Source organism: Molothrus aeneus, chromosome 7, assembly GCF_037042795.1.
Source record: "Molothrus aeneus isolate 106 chromosome 7, BPBGC_Maene_1.0, whole genome shotgun sequence".
Taxonomy (NCBI): Eukaryota; Metazoa; Chordata; class Aves; order Passeriformes; family Icteridae; genus Molothrus; species Molothrus aeneus.
Genome location: NC_089652.1, coordinates 29,977,135 through 29,991,726, shown reverse-complemented (window position 1 = coordinate 29,991,726; position 14,592 = coordinate 29,977,135). Strand labels below are relative to the sequence as shown.

General features: G+C 46.8%; 1 protein-coding gene across 1 annotated transcript; it reads left to right on the top strand.

Annotated features, from left to right (window-relative positions):
* The first annotated feature begins 956 nt into the window (after positions 1 to 956).
* On the top strand, positions 957 to 11,225 carry MARCO (macrophage receptor with collagenous structure). Its single transcript, XM_066553720.1, has 15 exons — positions 957 to 1,071; positions 2,110 to 2,211; positions 2,592 to 2,828; positions 3,580 to 3,615; positions 4,554 to 4,589; positions 4,958 to 5,065; positions 6,360 to 6,471; positions 6,557 to 6,597; positions 7,145 to 7,243; positions 7,339 to 7,392; positions 7,883 to 7,927; positions 8,081 to 8,188; positions 9,382 to 9,423; positions 9,740 to 9,916; positions 10,217 to 11,225. The coding sequence occupies exons 1-15, from the start codon at positions 957 to 959 to the stop codon at positions 10,345 to 10,347; spliced, it is 1,443 nt and encodes a 480-aa protein (XP_066409817.1). The 3' UTR covers positions 10,348 to 11,225.
* Positions 11,226 to 14,592: the final 3,367 nt, after the last annotated feature.

The following is a 14,592-nucleotide window of genomic DNA, read 5'->3' as shown; positions in this document are numbered from 1 at the left end:
TGAGGAGCCAGGGGTGGACACAGGGATGGACACGGCCCCAGGGGTGGACACGGCCCCAGGGATGGACCCAGACGTGCAGCCCAGGACCAGGAGGTGTGACAGTGACTGCCTTGCACCTCAGAGAGGGCAGCAGCTGGTGCTGGCAGCGTGGATGAGGAGGGCTTTGCCCGGCTCCTACCAACAGCTCCTGCCTGTGGGCCTGGGTGAGTCACTTTGCTTTGCAAAAGTCAAACCCAGCACAAATGGAGACATCAGAATGCCAAATGCCAGGGGGAGTTTGGCAGGATGAGGGCAAAGAAATGGTGAAGAAGTAGGAATTGTGTTGGTGGGTGTGAAAAACTCATCAGGGAGGAAGCAGGAACTGGAGAGACCTTTTCAAGGAGGCTGCAAGTGCCTCTTCTCCATATCATCCCAAACCCCTTTGGGTTTCAGCACCCCTCATCCCACCATCATTCACTTGTCTTTACAACTCCTCCTGGTCCTTTCCCTCCTGTCTCACACAGCCACTGAGGTGTCACCGTGGTGCACATTACTGTGAGTTTCACTGTGACAAAGTCCTCAGCCTCCCCTCCCAGGAGAGTGATGGCCAAGCTACCATTGAACATGGAATCTTCTTGGCTACCTGAGGAGGATTACTTGTGTTAGAAACAAAATGTCCATCTCATGCCTAGCTCTGCCACAATGCAGAGATGCTGAATAGCTCCAGGTTGAAGATCTTTCAGGATCCTTCCCAAGGCTCCCTGGACTCCAACTGAGCACACGAGAGCAGCTCAGCATCTCAGCTGTGGGATTTTTTGAGGAACTGTTCAAATTACCACATCAGAGTTCTCAGCAGTCTATAAAAGCTGAGCAGATAGGAAATACAAATCAGAAAGCATATCAAATCAGGAGGCAGAGAAGAAGTACCTCCAGTTCTTTATTGTCCATGGCTTTAGGATAGCCACAAGAAATTTGTCATGAAAATTACAGACAAATACGGGGAAGACAGAAATTCGAGTGATATGAACTCTTGCAGTATTTCAGAAAAGATGGGGTTTGCCTCACCTGCTATCACAACCTTTCAGATAAGTGGTAAGATTTCTTTTTGTTCAATGGATTTATATGGATTTTATCTGGTCTAAAACAACACATAAAAATGAAATATTGCATATTAAATGCTTTTTGCAGTGATTTTGCTAGTAAATTAACAGCCATTTAAAGGTAGAAGTATGTCAAGCTATCCTTTCTAGCCAAAAACTGATGCTGAGCATCAGAAAAAAATCAGTTATTTTCCTGTCTTAGAAAATGTCTAATTTGCTTGAGTAAGACTTTCATGTGTAATAGTTAAGATACTAAAATCACCAGACTCAATATAAAAATGTAAGTTTATGAATTTTTGGCTGAATATAAAAGCTTCATTGCTGAGTAAGCCATTCTATTATAAAACCAATTAAAATATTGTACTCTTTTAATACCAAGACTTTAAACTCCTGATTACATTACTTTGAAAAAAAATAAAGACCTCAATTGAGGGTAACTTACTGAATGTCTGACGTAGTTACCAATGCTTCTGAAATACTTTTTTTCTCCCTGAAGGCCAAAATTCAACAAAGCCATTTATTTCCTTTACACTTGCTGGTAATGATTGATTTTACATCTTATGACTTGTTTCAATTTGTTCTGCAGTTCAGTTTATTATTGATTTTTCATTTGTTTTGATGTATACATGCATCACTGTTGGAATCACACGTATGCAGTGCTCTGGATGGAGAAGGGATTGCTTTGAGCAGCACTCTGAAAGGCAGCCTGGGACAAGTAAAAATGATGGAAACTGGAAACAGGGAGTTTATTGGTGCAGAAAGGGGGAAATCACCACACTTACACAGATATAGGCTGGATTTAGTCTTGATGGAGCTGAGCTGGTTAAATTAGCAAAGGAAAAGATGGCACAGCAGATTGCAGTGCAAAGCCTGGGGCAGAGGAAGGCAGCCTGCCTTGCTCCCACAGAGGGACCAAGGTGCTCCACACCTCTGGAAAGCACTGTGGCCAGGCCTGGAGAGGCTGCAAGCACGCAGAGCTTGTAGGGCAGAAATGTGGGAGAGTGTCTACCCTTCCTCTCTTGGTTTTTAGAGCCTCGGAGCCAGAAAAAGGCATCCACATGCTGCACTCGGACTGCCCTGAGCATCTACCTGCTGCTGCTGACGGCCGGCCAGGGGCTGCTGATGTACAAAGGTAACACCACAGCCTCCCCATGGGCTGGGCATCAAAGCAGAGCTCTGCTGGGTGAGCCTGGGGGCAAGTGGGGATGAGCACACAGGTCTGACACCTCCGAGGGAGCGAGAGGCTCCTCCAGCACCGCCGGGCAAAGCAGCGGCTGCAGGAGCGATTCCCCCACCCTGTGTGTGTGTGCTTTGCATTTGCAAAAGCGCTCCCAGCTGCACTCCTGGCTGCAGCAGGGACTGGCACATGAAAAGCACCTCCCCGGGTCAAACAGGGGTGGTCTTTATCTCCCCGTGTCCCCCCCAGGTGCTGGGGAGCTGCTCTGCCAAACACCCATTTCCCAGCCAGAGCGGGCAGCGAATATTCACTGCATGGGCTTTTTGTTTCCTCAGTGTTTAAGATGCAGAGAGAGATACTGGAACTTCAGGAGCAAAATGCCTCCTATACAGAAGAGATTCTGCAGCACTACTCTGCCAACCATCTGGCCTTGTCGAGAAGCTCCACTTGGAAGGACTTTCTCATGGGACAAGAAGAAAACTGGAGGAGAAGCTTAGAAGAGGAAATCACCATAATTAAAAGCAACAATGCAAACCTGATGATGAGGATGAGCAACATCACCCTGGTTGCAGGTATGGCTCTCCATGCTGGCTCTGCAGCATTAGTGGGGCTGAAAACCCAGTTTAGATGATCCAATAACTAGGGCAAGATTCAATCTCCCTGTCAGTTAGTTATGTCCCATGCCCACGATGGGAGTCAACTCCAGACAAGGGAGTGTCACAGACATCTTTTATGAAAAATCTGTTTTTTAGGATTTTTCTTCTTGAGAAGCTGAGAGGCCTCAGGAACAAAATATAAACAATAATTATCTGCTGCTGTGGAATGCAACAGGTGGATCTATGATTGTCTCATGCAGTTGTTTCTAATTAATGGTCAATCCCAGTGAGCTGGCTCAGACAGAGAGTCCGGGCCACAAGCCTTTGTTATCATTCTTTCTTATTCTATTCTTAGCTTGCCTTCTGATGAAATCCTTTGTTCTATTCTTTTAGTATAGTTTTAATATAATATATATCATAAAATAATAAATCAAGCCTTCTGAAACATGGTGTCAGATCCTCGTCTCTTCGCTCATCCTAAAACCCCTGTGAACACCATCACACGGGAGCACCTATAGGAGCTGGAGCATTGCCCTGTGCAAGCCCCCAGGTCCCCCTGCAGCTGCAAATGCAGCTCTGGGCTCCTCTTCCCTCCTGTGACTTGTAGATTTGGATTCTAGGTGCCCTCCAGAAGGGTTGTGTCTCCAGCCCACACCTCAATCCCATACTGCTGTGCTCCTCACTGACTGCTGACTACTGAAAAATATCCATTAAATATTTATTTCAGGGCCTCCTGGACGCAAAGGAGATCCTGGAGTACCAGGTATGTCGGTAACCGAGTCACAACTTCTCCTCTGTTCCTCTTCTTATTTATTTCATCTAAGAGAGCTGAAGTGAGGATTTGGGATTTCAGTCTCCAGACCCAGGCCCTACCCAGTGTGCAGACAGCCAGTGGTCATGAGGAGACCTGCTGTAAAAAGCAGGTGTAAAGCCTGTGTGGAGGCTTTTCACTGATCCTCCAGGAGCCTTGGCTAGCCCAAGTGCTCCCACAGAGGTCGATGCCCACCCTGTCCCTAGAAAAGCATTGGCACAGACTCAGGAATGAGCTGGGAGCAAGTTCTGCCCTCCACAGCCACGCACAAGCTGCTGCCCTGGGTGCCTGGGGGTTTGGGTAGGACTACTCCTGCCAGAGGAGGTAAATATCTCCAGACTGTGAGGATGCAGCAGGTCCTGATCTATGCTGGCTGCACTTGGAGCAGGGGTTGGGCCAGGCAACAGTTTCCATGATCCTGTGATGATGATCTAAGATACAACCCTTGTTAGGTCGGGTCTGTAACTCATCCATCCCTACTTCTTGGCTACACTGAAGAGATTTTCTGAAGGGAAAAAAAAAAAAATTAAAAATTGTGTTTTCATATGTTCCTGGCTGCACTTAGGACGTTGAAAGAGCACCTCCTGCCAAGCAGTGTTATTACACATCAGAGCCCAATTGTTCAGTGCATTTTCATGAAAGATCTCCCCAATGGTCCCCATGAGCTGGGCTTGGCAGGAAGACAAGCTGGCCCCTGCCCAGCTGAGCACTCAGCTGAGCTCCAAGGACTTTACTCAAGTGGTTGTTCTGGTCCCTGCCAGCTGAAGATTGGTCTCACTGGTGACTGAAATCGTGTGAGCAAAGGATGATTAAAAAATTTGTCTCTCCTTCTTAGCCATTACTATGAATAGTAGATGTGTGTCAGCTGATATATGTATTTTACATCCCAGGGTTACGGGGACCACCAGGGACAAAGGGAGACCGAGGTAAGGCTTTTTTGTCACCTGAATTACTTCTGTAGATGAACATAAAGTGGCTTTATGGATGATTTTATGAGCAATCTCGTCCTCAGCCAAGGTGTAAGTGAGTAAGAATGTCATTGGAACTGAAGGAAATAAGCCTATGTAAAGCTAATGTGAGCAAAAGCAAAACTTAGCTGGAAAAAAAAATCTTATTTTAAAAGTCAGCGTGCAACAGTCACTGTGGGCCAATTTCCCACTGTCACCAGCACCACCCTCAAGTGCACAGAGAATGGAGTTTGGCTCAGGCTCACAGCTGTGGTGGGTGTCCTGCTGCTGGCACTGACTACAATGGCACCCCACGAAGCATCAGAAGAATGGTGTTGTCCCTGCAGGCACAGATGGACCCCAGGGGGAAAAGGGGAGCAAGGGAGCTGCTGGTCCTGCTGGCCCAAGTGGTTATCCAGGAGCGAAAGGAGAAAAAGGAGAGATGGGGATTGCAGGTAAGACTTCTTCACTATCTTAATATTTTTAATGCTCTCACACATATTTCTTATTAAACTCATTCTACATAAAACACCAGGAGAAGTTTTCATTGGTCAGTATTCATAAAAAACCCAAGCAGTCCTGAGCGTGGTTTGCCGGTCAGTGGGGGAGCTGGATAAACAGGACACTTGAACTGATCTGAAGGGGTTTAATTTCATGTCATGCTTCAGCAAATCTCCCAAAGGAGGGCTGGGGGAAGAGGCCACGTAAAATGTTGATTCTGCACCACGAGAGTCTCTTTACAGAGTGACCTTTGTCTAATGAAAGCCACAGATATTCAATTATCAGCCTATCCTAGATTAAAGCAGTGATGTTTGCAGTAGGATTTCTATGGTATGAAATAATACAATGTAATTTATATGCACAGGCATGTGGATGTTAATCCTCATTTTAGTGGAACCCCTTTCTGAGAGCTTTATGAGCATCTTACACAAGCCTGGCTTTGTACACCTGAAGGAGAAGAGCTATGCCACATGTTTGTACCATGTAGCATGAATTATGGATGACTGTTCCTCAGGGGTCTCACATGGGCTGAAAGAAGGAGAGGAAAAGAAAGCAGGTGATGTGTGTGGTGCAGAGCAGGGAGGACAGCTGGACAGGTTGATAAGAGCTTCCTCAGATCTTCCATCAGCTCCTGAATGCCCCAATGCTCTCATTAGCACAGGATGCTCCAGGAGAGAAGAGGGATTGTAGGAGGAATACCAAAAGGCAAGGACTTTGGGATAATTCTAGAGCAGAAAAATGAAGGAGAAGTCTTCAAATGAGGCACTTTCAAGTAATTCAGCTCTTTTGGAGCATGCTGATCACTTGTTCAGAGAAGACAAGGTTAAGGGGAGATGACAGAACTCTCTGGAAGAACAAGAGTGGAATGTGCTGCCCTGTATCTCCACTGTGTCTGGCAGAGGGGAAGCATTCAGATGCAGTAAGGGATATTTAACTAGAGCAGAAAACATTCCAGTAGGAGTGATAGTTCGGGGAATAGACTGGAGAGTTGTCATGGCACCTCTGCAAGCCTTTAACAGCAGGCCAGGCAAACATCTGGCCAGGGAGGCTGACAGAGCCAGAGGTGGATCAGACAGGCCAGCTCTGTCCTCCCCCAGCTTTATGGTGACAGTGTCACTGAATGGCAAATGCAGGTGTGAGGCCAAACCCTGCTGCTGGTGAGGCCAGACAGAGGTGCTCAATAGGCTGCAGAGACAACATATCTGGGGTTTTTTTGAATTTACATGTATGTGCTGTGCTGTTTGATAGGTCCCCAAGGACAGAAAGGTGACAAGGGCGAGAAGGGGCACCACGGGCTCCCGGGAATCATGGGTCCTAAGGGTGAGCAGGGATTCCCAGGAGTGCCAGGTGACCAGGGTAAGTGCAGAGGGCACAGTGGGACAGGGTGCAGGGCTGCCCCACGGAGGGGCTGCTCTGCACTGATGCCAGGATGTCATTGCAGGGAGCCCTGGGAAGCCTGGACCGCCTGGGCAGAAAGGAGAGGCAGGTAAGCTGTGCAGAAGGTGCCATTTCTTGTGGAGGCATAATTCTGATCTCTTTAATGTGGTGTTTCATGACAAGGAAAGCTGCAGCTGGTCTAGATCCCAGCATGGGTAAGAGAAGATGATGATTAGATGAAGAAACTGTGCCAATGTTTCAATGTCATCCAAACTCATCCAGCAGCCTTGGCTGTCTCTTGTGGGCCCCGCTCACTGTGCAGGAGACTGAGAGGGAAAGAAGGGCCATGGCCTCCTTCCTGGCACCTGTGCACACATAAGGGCAGAACTTGGCTGTTCTTTTGGGAAGAACTTCTGCATTTCAAGGCTGGCAGTCAGCCAGGACTTGGTTCCATGCAGCCTTTCACTCCAGATCACCCCTGACTGCATTGCTAAGATTAGCACTGCCAGGATTGCAATTTGGAGACAGCCAGTGCTTGTTTTGCCTTCACAGGCTCAGCTCAGTGTGCAAGGGCTGGTGATTGAGCTGTCTGTCTTTTGATCTCCTTCATGTGTTGTGTGACATTTCATTTTGTGCTGCTTTCACTCAACCTCAAGGTGCAACTGGACAACTTGGACCTCCTGGAAGTCCTGGCCCTGAAGGCAGACCTGGTCAGAAAGGGGAAAAGGGTGACCAGGGCCCCAAAGGTAGCCCAGGTACAGCCCTGCTCAAACCTACAACTCATTGCCCTCCTACTCTGGCCTCACTTTGTGTGATGGGTTCACTCTTACTGATTTCTTTTTTATTTTAGGAGCACAAGGCATTGCTGGACTCAAAGGTGCAAAGGGAGAACAAGGAATAGCAGGTAAAGGAGAATAAAACAGGTTTTGGGTCAAAAACACACATGCAGACACCACAAAGGGAACTACATCACCAAGAGCAGAGCTCTTTTTTTCTTGGACCCCCAGTGCATCCCAGGATGCCATGGCACTCCTGGGGCTCTGCCAGGCTGCTGGGGCTGACTGCTCACCAGAGGGTTGGTTCTGCCATCTGTAATATGTGTGAGGGGTGATGGTGCCTGAATTTTTGTATAAATGGAAAATGCACAAGGAAGCAGTTTAAGATGAACTTCAGGAGAAGATGTTTCTCCATCCCTGTGTTTTCTTGTTTGACTTGGCCTGCACTGATTAGGATGTGAAATAAGACACCTGATTCAGAAATAGATGTTTATAGTGTAGACACCAAAACTTGATGATTTAAAATAACTTGTAAATACTGCTTTGCGTAAGCTTTTATAAATGTATAAGCATCAGTTCATAAATATTTGTTTGTTTGTTTGTTTTTTATTATCTTAGGACCTCAAGGGCAAAAGGGAGCAAAGGGAGACCAGGGCCCAGCAGGTAAACTCTCACAGCATGATTTATTCTGATACAAAGATGACGATGCAAGGAACTTTAGGTGCCACATTCCACTGTTCTGCATCAATGTGAAATGTTTGCCATGTCTTTTCCCTGGGAAGGGACAAAGGCAATGACTTTTTGCTTTCCACCCAGGCACCCCAGGCCCAGCTGGTCAAAAAGGAGCCAAGGGGGATTACGGCCCTAAGGGTCTGAAAGGAGAGCCAGGACTAAAAGGAGCCAAGGGAGAGATTGGATATACTGGTAAGGCTCCGTGCCACAGGGTCTGTGGAGCTGGTGGCACATTTGGGTTTGGGACTGCAGATCAGCCTTCCTAGCAAAGGAATGTGCAGGGTGTCAGCTGTACACCCTGGGAGGTGTGTCAAAAGACATGCAAGTACACAGAAGCATTAGATTTTTCTCAAATCCCTGATTTCACAGAAAGCTGGAACAACCCACGTTCCTCTTTGCTTTGTTCAGAGACATCAGAGACACCCTGTGCCTGGGATAAATCCCATGTAAACACTCAGGAACATGCAATAGTGAGGCTATTGGAAATACCTAACAGTGAGACTATTTAACTACACCTTGCTAACTGTAGGACACAAAAGTTGTTCAAAAGGGCCAGAACCACAGCTACTCTCCATCCTTAACCCCCTGCCCTTCCAATCACAGAATGTTTAAAAAAAACATAGGATTTGTAGTAAAAAAAAAAGACAAAAACAAACGGTTGTTACAACAGCCCATGGGAAGCAAACAGTGCTCCAGATACTTTTTTCTTTTAACTGTTCATCCAGAATCCTCAGAAATAAAATAAACTAGGTTCTGTGTGGGGCTCCTCCATGCACTTCTCCTCTGGAGCTTTGCATCTGGAAGATGGAAGAAGTGTAACTGGGCTGGCTCCGTGCTGTGGGTGCATGTCATCTCCTGGTCCCCAGAAGGAGACAGCAATGAGTGCTTTCTGGAGGTAGCTTTGGGGAAAGAGCTCAATGGGTTATTTCAAACACCCCTACCCTCAAGACCAAGATGCTCCACAGAAATGTGGAGGACTGCTGTGAGCACCTTTCTGCTCTCCCTGGAGATCAAATCCCAGGATGCAGGTCTTCCTGCAAGTACTTTTGGAGATACCATGCCTGCTTCTGGAGATGCCAAAGTCTATCAGAGATGTCATTTTACAGGTAACAGTGGGAATGAGATACATTTCCCACTAGTGAATCAATATATGGGATTTTGAAAGTGGCCCTTTTCTTGGGTCGCACATTGGGAATATTTTGCAGTATGTTATCCTACTTTTCCTGCCATGTTTCTTTTACACACCCTTGGTCACTTCAGGGTGTTCATTTTCTACAAGGGGAGGAGTCTGGACATCTCTAACTCACACAAGTATTTAGAACTAGATAATAACCAGATTTTTCCACAAGCAACTGTCAAATGTTTGCTTTTCTAATTTGAAACAGGTTCCTCAGGACTGAAAGGGAGCAAAGGTGAAAAAGGAGAAGGTACTGGATTTTACTTCTTCTCTCACTTGCCATCTGGTATCAGAGCTACCTGAGATCAGGGCCAAAATACCCCTCTGCTCATGCTGGTTAACCTGCAGCTAACAGAGCCAAGGAGTCTGTGCTCTGAGCTGCAGCCTGGTGTCTCCAAATGCAGGAAGGCTCTTAAATTGTTTGGATTTGGGCCACCAGAAACCTCTGGCCCCACCCTGGGGATAGGAACATCCCTCTGGTTTGGTGGTCACTGCTTCTGTCTGTCAGCGCCTTTTTCCTTATGCCTGCATGACCCATAGAGGTATTTTCTCCTCTGAATTCTCAGTTGGCCCTGGTAATTATGTACGAATCGTGGGAGGAGACAGGAGGGGCCGTGTGGAAATCTTCTACAGAGGGTCCTGGGGAACCATCTGTGACGACGGCTGGTCCATGCGCGAGGCCGGCGTCGTCTGCCGCATGCTGGGGTTCAGCCGGGCCGTCACCTTCTTCATAGCCCCAGCAGGTGAGTCCACAGCAGCCCACCCCCCCAGGCCTGGCATGGGGCTTACACACACACAGAAAGCACCACAGCAAGGCCACCTGCCCCAGCAGCCAGAGATCTCCTCGTTCCTCTTGGGATGAGCTTCATGTCAAGGGCTGCTTGAACTGTGCCCAAATGCTTCATTTCCAACAAACCAACCACACAACCCAACACACACCGACTGTCCACAGGGCTCTCTTAAGGAAAAAAGGCATATTCCTCTCTCTCCCATCCCATCCAACGGTTTTTTGTTTGTTTGTTTGTTTGTTTAATCTTCCAAAGGTACCGGACAAATTTGGCTTGATGATGTGAGTTGCACAGGGAGTGAAATGTCAATTACGGACTGTAGCAAGCGTGGCTGGGGTGAAAATAACTGCAGCCACAATGAGGATGTTGGGGTGGAGTGTGCTTGATGGGACACCAAGTCTGTCCTGGGAGCTGCTGCTGCCTCTGCTCTCCATGAAGCTCCTCTTCATGATGCAAACCCAGTTTCATCAGGCTGTGCTACTGTGCCTCTTTAGCAGGTCATAGAAATATTGACAAAGAAAGTTGAATTTTTCACAAATCAATAACAGTTGCAAGACCCACAGGTAACCTGAAACATCCCAGCTGTCACAAAACAATTGGAGCTCAGGCATGTGAGCCAGCTCACAGCTTTTCCAGCTACCTGGCATCAGCCCATTTGCAGGAGGTCACACGTGTGTGACCTCAAGTCCACAGAGGAGGGGAGGGGTGGTCCATGTTAGCTTAGTGCAGTAAGAGAAGAGGATCAGTGTGCAGAAACCTGCCCTTACTGCAGCTGAGCTGGATAGTCCATCTTCATCATGCTACAGTTGTGAATACTAGTTGTGAATCTAAGCTTAAAACCCCCAGAGAAGTGCATACACCCAAGACAGCAGATGCTCAGAAATCCTCAGATGATCTCTCTGGCATGCAAATATAAATGTTGTTTAGAAACTATGCTGGTCACACATTAAAGTGCAAAAATAAGTGCCTGGGATCTAGGTGCCACACTACCCTGGTTTAGCACAGCACTTGTTTTTGACCTTAGCTAAGTCCTTTGCCTTCCCTGTCAGCATTTCCTAACCTGTCTCCAGTAGCAATACCCCTTATTTGTCTGGTGTATAAAGCTAAGCTTTTCTTGCCTTTAGAAATTAGATGTTCCAGTAAAGCGAAATGATAACAAATAAAAAATACAGCAAAGCATGAATAAGCTATCAATCGGTGTTAAATAGAAATAAAAATAGATAAATAAATGGATAAATAAATAAATGCTTGACTAGATAAAGAAATAAAATTACACACACACACCTGTAGATATTAGGGAGAAAATATTGAGCTGGCCTTTCCTGGATCCCACGCGATTGATGCGATTTGGATGAATAAAGGTGTCCCTGCAAGGACAAGCGCCGGACGCGCCCCGGCGGGATGCGGTGGCACCTGCGGGCACCCGGCCGGTCCCCGCCGCGGAGCCGCCGCTCTCAAATGCTCCTTGCCGGCACTAAGGGGAGCTCAAGGGCCGCTGCGGAGAGGAGCCCCGGCATCATCGGCCCCGAGGCTGCCCCTGCCCCGCGCCCCCGCCGCCTTCCCCCGCGCACAGCCGGGATCCCGCGCATCCCTCTCTGCTCCGCTCCCCCGAGACCCCGGCACAGGAGCGACATCGACCTGCCGGAGAGAGCCAGAGGGGCTGCGAAGATGCTCAGAGGGCTGGAGCACCTCTCCCAGCAAGACAGGCCGAGAGAGTCGGGGCTGTTCAGTCCGGAGAAGAGCTCTGAGAGCGCCTTCCAAGTACCTGCAGGAAAGCTGGAGACGGATTTCTGTCAAGGGCATGTAGTGATAGGACAAGGGGGAATAGCCTTAAACTAAAAGAGATTAGGTGTAGACAATCTGTCAGGTGAAAATTCTTTACTATACATATATAGAATATATATATTTCTTTACTTTATATATATATATATATATATATATATATATATATATATATATTTATATATACACTTATATATATATTAGATATAATATATATTATATCTATATTTTTATATTTTTATATATAATATATTATATATATCTATATATAAAATAGATATTTCTTTACTTTATGTATATACTTCTTTATAGTGAGGGTGGCGAGGCACTGGCACAGGCTGCCCACAACAGCCGTGGATGCCCCATCCCTGGAAGTGTTCAAGGCCATATTGGATGGGGCTTTGAGCATCCTAGTTCAAGGTCTAGTAAAAGTTGTCCCTGCCCAGGGATTTGAAATTGGATGATCTTTAAGGTCTTTTCCAAGTCAGAACATTCCATGTTCTGATCCCAGGAGTGGGAAGGCAGTGGTGGCCACAAAGGCCTGGAGATGCATCCAGAGGGTGCCTGTGATGTCCTCCTGTGTCATAGGAAAGGACTAAAATGTTTTATCCTGTGGAACAGCTGACAGCACACACAGTGAGACAAAACCTGAGGGTGGGGTGCTTGGTTTGAGGGAATGAGGCAGGCTGTGGTGGTTTCAGTCCTCAGTAACTGCAGCAGGGGCCAACCAGTCATCCAAGAAAGGGATTTTGCAAAATAAGAGCAGGTGGGTTTAGGTCTCTGTGATGCAGCCCCTTGTACCTGATGGTTTGTCAGAGACTGCTGGGCAGCTGTGACACTTGTACAGGTCTTGCTCCCCACTCCTTAATAGCTAGAAATACAGTTTTTAAGGCAAACCCTCAGATTTTGCCAGTAGTGTCCCCTTGGAGGGACAGAGGAGGGACAGCTGCACAGCTCATCCCCAGCCTCACCCCTGTGGGGTCAGGACACAAGTGCCAGCAGTGGCATTTGGAGCCTGAAGCTCAGCACTGGGATCCCTGTGCAGCAGGTTTGGAGGGCACTCATGCCCCACATGTTCATTTCTCCAGCCTAAGAGAAGGTCCACTGGAGCAGGAAGAGTGTCACAAGTCACCATGGGGTGGTTGGTGAGCAACAAAAAATCCTTTTGCATCTACAGACAGGGGCAGCCCTGAGGTTTTTAGGTTGGTTTGTGGGGCCACACCCTGTCCCTCCCAAATGTCCAGATCCAGCTGTTCCACCCCAGCTTCAAAGCCCTCCAACCATCCTGCCATGCTCTGAAAGAGCTGCCTGTGACAGCTAACAAGGAGTGGCACAGCTTTGCTTATCATTCATGCCCAGCACCAATTAAAAAGACTTAGTTAAGCAAAATGCAATTACACTGTCGTGGATAAAAGGGATACAATTAATTAAAATGGAACACTTTCCCTTAGGAATGATGTTATTTCCAGATGCTCCCATCCCCATTCCTGACTGTTCCTCGTGATATGAAGATGTTTGGGATGAATTGGGGTCTTTTGGGTAGTTATGTCCCATCTTGCTGGCCCACATGTATTTATGAAGTAAGTTAGCAAAGACCCTTGAGGACACAAATCTTTTCTGGAGCCCTAAACCAGCATTTCCAATGTATCCGACACTACCTTTCTAAGAAGATGAACATTTCAGAGAGGCTATCTGGTGCCAAGCTGAGAGTTTTCTCCTTTTGGGGAGAAAACTGAGCCTTCTGTCATCTCTGAAAGGATGGGGAACAGCCAGACATTGTGGGATATGTGTGTGGCTGGAAGGATTTCCCAAAATTCACAGGGAAGCAACTGTAGTGAGGTTTCCCATCTCAAGCCCCACGGGAAGGGAGAGAAGCTGAGAAGCAAATTGTATACCAGCTAAAAGCAAATTGTGTACCAGCTAAAAGCCAGTTCTCCAGGGTTCCAAAGCCTGAAGTTTATGCTGAATACATCACAACACACCTCCTTAGCAAAACTATTGATGATTCCAGCTGCAGAGGTAAAAAAGGCAATTTAATGTGTTTAAGACATTGTATTAAAATATGCAATAAAAGAATTAGTTTTCTGCATTACATTCATATGACAGGCAACAATTTTAATACACATGTAGGCTACATCTAAAGTTTAAACTCATCCCATCATATATAGGTCACTAATTGCATTTTCATCCCTCTCTTCTGAAGTCTTCTGATGTTTTAGATCACATCACCACAAATCTGCCAGCACATTTCCTCATTTCTTCTGTTGAACATCACAGTGGAGGGCAGCATCTGGCCTCAAAACCCTAAGACTTTTTTCTGTCTCACTTGGTGTCAGAACTGGTCAGGTTTTTCTTGGTTAACTCTTCCCACCAGCATGGTCCAGCAAAGGCCCAACCAAGCCCCCAGTGCAGTGCACAAGCCCGAGCTCCAAGTGGTTCTGATCCTGCAGAGGAGCCAGTTTGGCTCTCACAGGCACTGGCACAACCATGCACTGATGCAGGCAGATGCTCTGCTGTGACACGGAGCTGATTTTAACCCAAAGTGCTTAAACAAACTGTTAATGGTAGCTCCAAGTGATTATCCATTTATTTCAGTATTTGTCTTTTTCAAATGTGACCTAAAATCTATAAGTAATTAGTTATTGTACAAGCTACGGTATTGCAAAATGCTTCCCTTCATTTTTTATTCCGACTCTGAACTATAACTCCAAAATCATTCTAGTCACACCAGCCTTCAAAGGTCTAAATGGGGAGGAAGGGGGGCTAACTCCTTAGTATCTTTGAGATTTACAAGAATATTTGAGGATTTTCTGGGGATTCAGTGTGAGATGAAAAAAAAAGAGTTTTGC